This window comes from Amphimedon queenslandica, unplaced genomic scaffold (assembly GCF_000090795.2).
Source record: "Amphimedon queenslandica unplaced genomic scaffold, v1.1 AMPQUscaffold_12773, whole genome shotgun sequence".
Lineage (NCBI taxonomy): Eukaryota > Metazoa > Porifera > Demospongiae > Haplosclerida > Niphatidae > Amphimedon > Amphimedon queenslandica.
The window spans coordinates 21,805-24,943 of NW_003546991.1; the positions used below are offsets into that span (position 1 = coordinate 21,805).

At 30.3% G+C, this 3,139-nt stretch overlaps 1 protein-coding gene across 1 annotated transcript; it reads left to right on the forward strand.

Moving 5' to 3' along the window:
- The first annotated feature begins 121 nt into the window (after positions 1-121).
- LOC105314577 (tRNA:m(4)X modification enzyme TRM13 homolog) lies at positions 122-1,721 on the forward strand. The gene is made up of 8 exons (XM_011408830.2): positions 122-167; positions 215-304; positions 574-636; positions 686-755; positions 807-913; positions 969-1,047; positions 1,128-1,216; positions 1,270-1,721. Exons 2-8 carry the CDS (start codon positions 284-286, stop codon positions 1,381-1,383), a joined length of 543 nt encoding a protein of 180 aa, XP_011407132.1. The 5' UTR covers positions 122-167; positions 215-283; the 3' UTR covers positions 1,384-1,721.
- Positions 1,722-3,139: the final 1,418 nt, after the last annotated feature.

Genomic DNA, 3,139 nt, shown 5'->3' on the forward strand with positions numbered 1-3,139 from the left:
TATAGTGCTTTGAATTTGCCGTATAGTTGTTAAATTTTCATAGTAATTTTTTGTAACCTTAAATAATTTTATTTAAAATGGGATATTGAATCGACAATAATTATTGTTTATACATGTAATTAGGGAAGCATTGGAAAGAGAATTACGTGTCCATTGGATTCGTCACAGTAAGAATAACTACTTCAGTTATTATTGTTTATTTATCATTATTTAGCACAGTCTATGAGAAAGATATTAATAAACATTTAAAGAAATGTAACGCAAGCAAGAGGGAAGTGCCAGTATGTCATTAGTTACCCTAAAAGTAAAATATTTTAAGGTGACTTTAATTTTACGATAAAAGAAAGAAGTAAAAATAAGTTCCAGTTAATTTTTATTGGTTATATTAATGTATAGTAGCTTCCATGTAAACTGTAAAATTAAAAACACGTAAAACTTTTAAAATTGAATAATAAATGCAGTAAAATATTCCACTTCTACTTTAATTGCTACGTCTTTTAAGTAATTTAAAATGCTATTGCTATTTTGTTATGTAATTAATAGTCTCATTTTTTAATTAATTATTTTTGTTAGGATTGTTATGTAGCTAATATTAATTCTGGTATACCCAATTATGTACCACTAAAGGAAGAAACTGTGAGTTAATTATTAATTATGATCATCATTATTATTATTCTTATTTTAGTGTAATATTTCTGATTTTAGTGAAGGTACAATGATGGAGCTAATGGGACGCATTGACAAAGCCATAAAGAGTAAGTACAATGATATCAATAATGATTGATTTTTATTATTATTGCAATTAGAATTAGAGGTACCAATATCAGAGGATATAAAGACTCATAAAGTATTGGATGATGAAATTAGCAGTGACAGTAATGGGCCAACTGCACTCAAGCATTTATTACAACAAGTACATTATTGTTATTATTGATAATATGCACATTTACATGTATTATAATTTATAGTCATCGATAATTGGTCATTTGGATTCATTAGGATTGCTATCCAGTGATAGTTTATTTATTGAATTTGGAGCTGGAAGAGGTAGTAAAAATTAATTGTACGACAAATTATTCTAAGATGTATATTTAATTTTTTTGTGAAAAATTATTAAACTATCACAGGTAAATTGTCTCATTGGATACAGTTAGCATCAAATAATGATGAATTGATCGATTTTCTATTAATTGATAGATCAAATCCTAAAAGAAAGGTATTTTTCATGTGCATAATTATGGTCATTTTGATAAATTGTATTATTAATAGTTTGATATGTATCATCGGTTTGACACTCAAGGCCCTAAGTTTGAAAGATTATTGATTGATATAGAGCACCTGGACTTAGGTATAGACTTCATTGGGGTGAACCAGCCCACATGAGCAAGATATCATTTTCTGACTGTACATACATGTCATCCTTATTTTTTATCTGAGTGCATGCTAGTTTTAGAGTAGGGCAAGCCTTAAAAATTAGTGAACTATGGCCACAAACTTACTTTCACTTTGCAAATCACTATAGTTTAGAAATTTAGTAAAAATTTCCACCTCCAAAATTTCCTGCAATATTTCCATTGCTATTAAAACTAGGATAAAGTTTTCTAGGAGTAAGTATAACATAATAGGACAGAAATGTTATGCTAATAGAGTACATCAGTGTTAACTGTAAAGTACATGTATGTGTGACATATGCACAGCTATAACCACACTGCAAAAAGTGGTGCAAGGGTCTCATAAGAAATTTATTTGTGTTATATACATGTATAAAAAATTATGTGCATATATAGTAATCTAAATGCTATATGTGTGTATAATTAATTAATAAAAATAGTGCATTGTTTGAAAGAATATGCTTAGATAACTGAAATTGTAAAGCTTGTGGTTTTATTTTGTCAAATCAACTATTGCTTTCATGAATTAATATGTGCCGTTATGTACTCTTGCTATAATTAATTAAAATTTTTTGATTTAAAATTTTAAAATTATAACAAGCGTAACAGTAAAAATATTCCTATAATTGTTTCCACCACCTTGCATGTACAGCTGGGTTCTTATTAAGACTTATGGAGGTTCTCTCTACCTTATAATGCTTCTAGATAAGTTTTTAGACAAGTACCTCTATGTTTTCTTGCTGTTAGAAGGCACATAAGTTTGTCCCATGTGTATTTATCCCACCATTTTGTTTACTGTGGCCACGCCCATTACATAAAGGAGCCGTAGGAGCACTCAATGAGTGAGCATGGGTGGGTGCTTGCTAAGGTTTGTTGTTTCTCCAATACATGTATAGAAGAAATGTAAGTGTTGACATACAATTATATATACTGTATATTGCATGTGGGTGACATCAATTATAGGACAACCGGGGGCATAGCCCCCAGGTTGTAAAATTATTAATTATGGACCTCAGGTGAGATTGACAGTGGCCTATGAATATCATTACTGTTTTTACGGTATCCACTTACGCGTGATGATTGGCCACCATTTTGGATGGCAAGATTCAATGGAATACGCATGAAGAAAAATCAAAACTGATTCTTAAAATATTCATTAGCTTGGAGCTTTTCCAAGCTATAAAAGCTGGTTGGAGGAAAGAATGGTCGCTGCTAAGCATCTCCTAAAAGGGATTTGGTGCATATATATATATATTTATTATAGCTTGCTTTCTGCATTAACCCTTTCATACTTAATAGAAAGTTGCCATCCATTGCCGTCATAGAAAGTTTGTTCGATGTGTAAGCCGCCATTTTGTTTACCATGGCCACACCTCGTACGTAAAATAGTGTGGGTGGGTGGTTGCTAAGGCTTGTTATTCTTCCAATACAATGTGTATAGAAGAAATGTAAGTGTGGACATACAAATATATCACACGTGGGTGAAATCCATTATAAGACGTTGTAAAAATTCAAACAAAGTGGTTCAAAAGGCATCAGTACTAAAAAACAACTGTAACTTCTAATAATAATAGTCATAATAACAGTAATAAAAGTAATAATAATGATAATAATAAGTAAAAACAGATCTATCAAAATTAACAAAAAAGAGTTGCAGTAGTTGAAGAAGTAGAATTTTTGGAATTAACAGCAAACCACTGAACAATCAGACAATATTCCTTCAATTATATCCAGCAATAAGGCTGTAC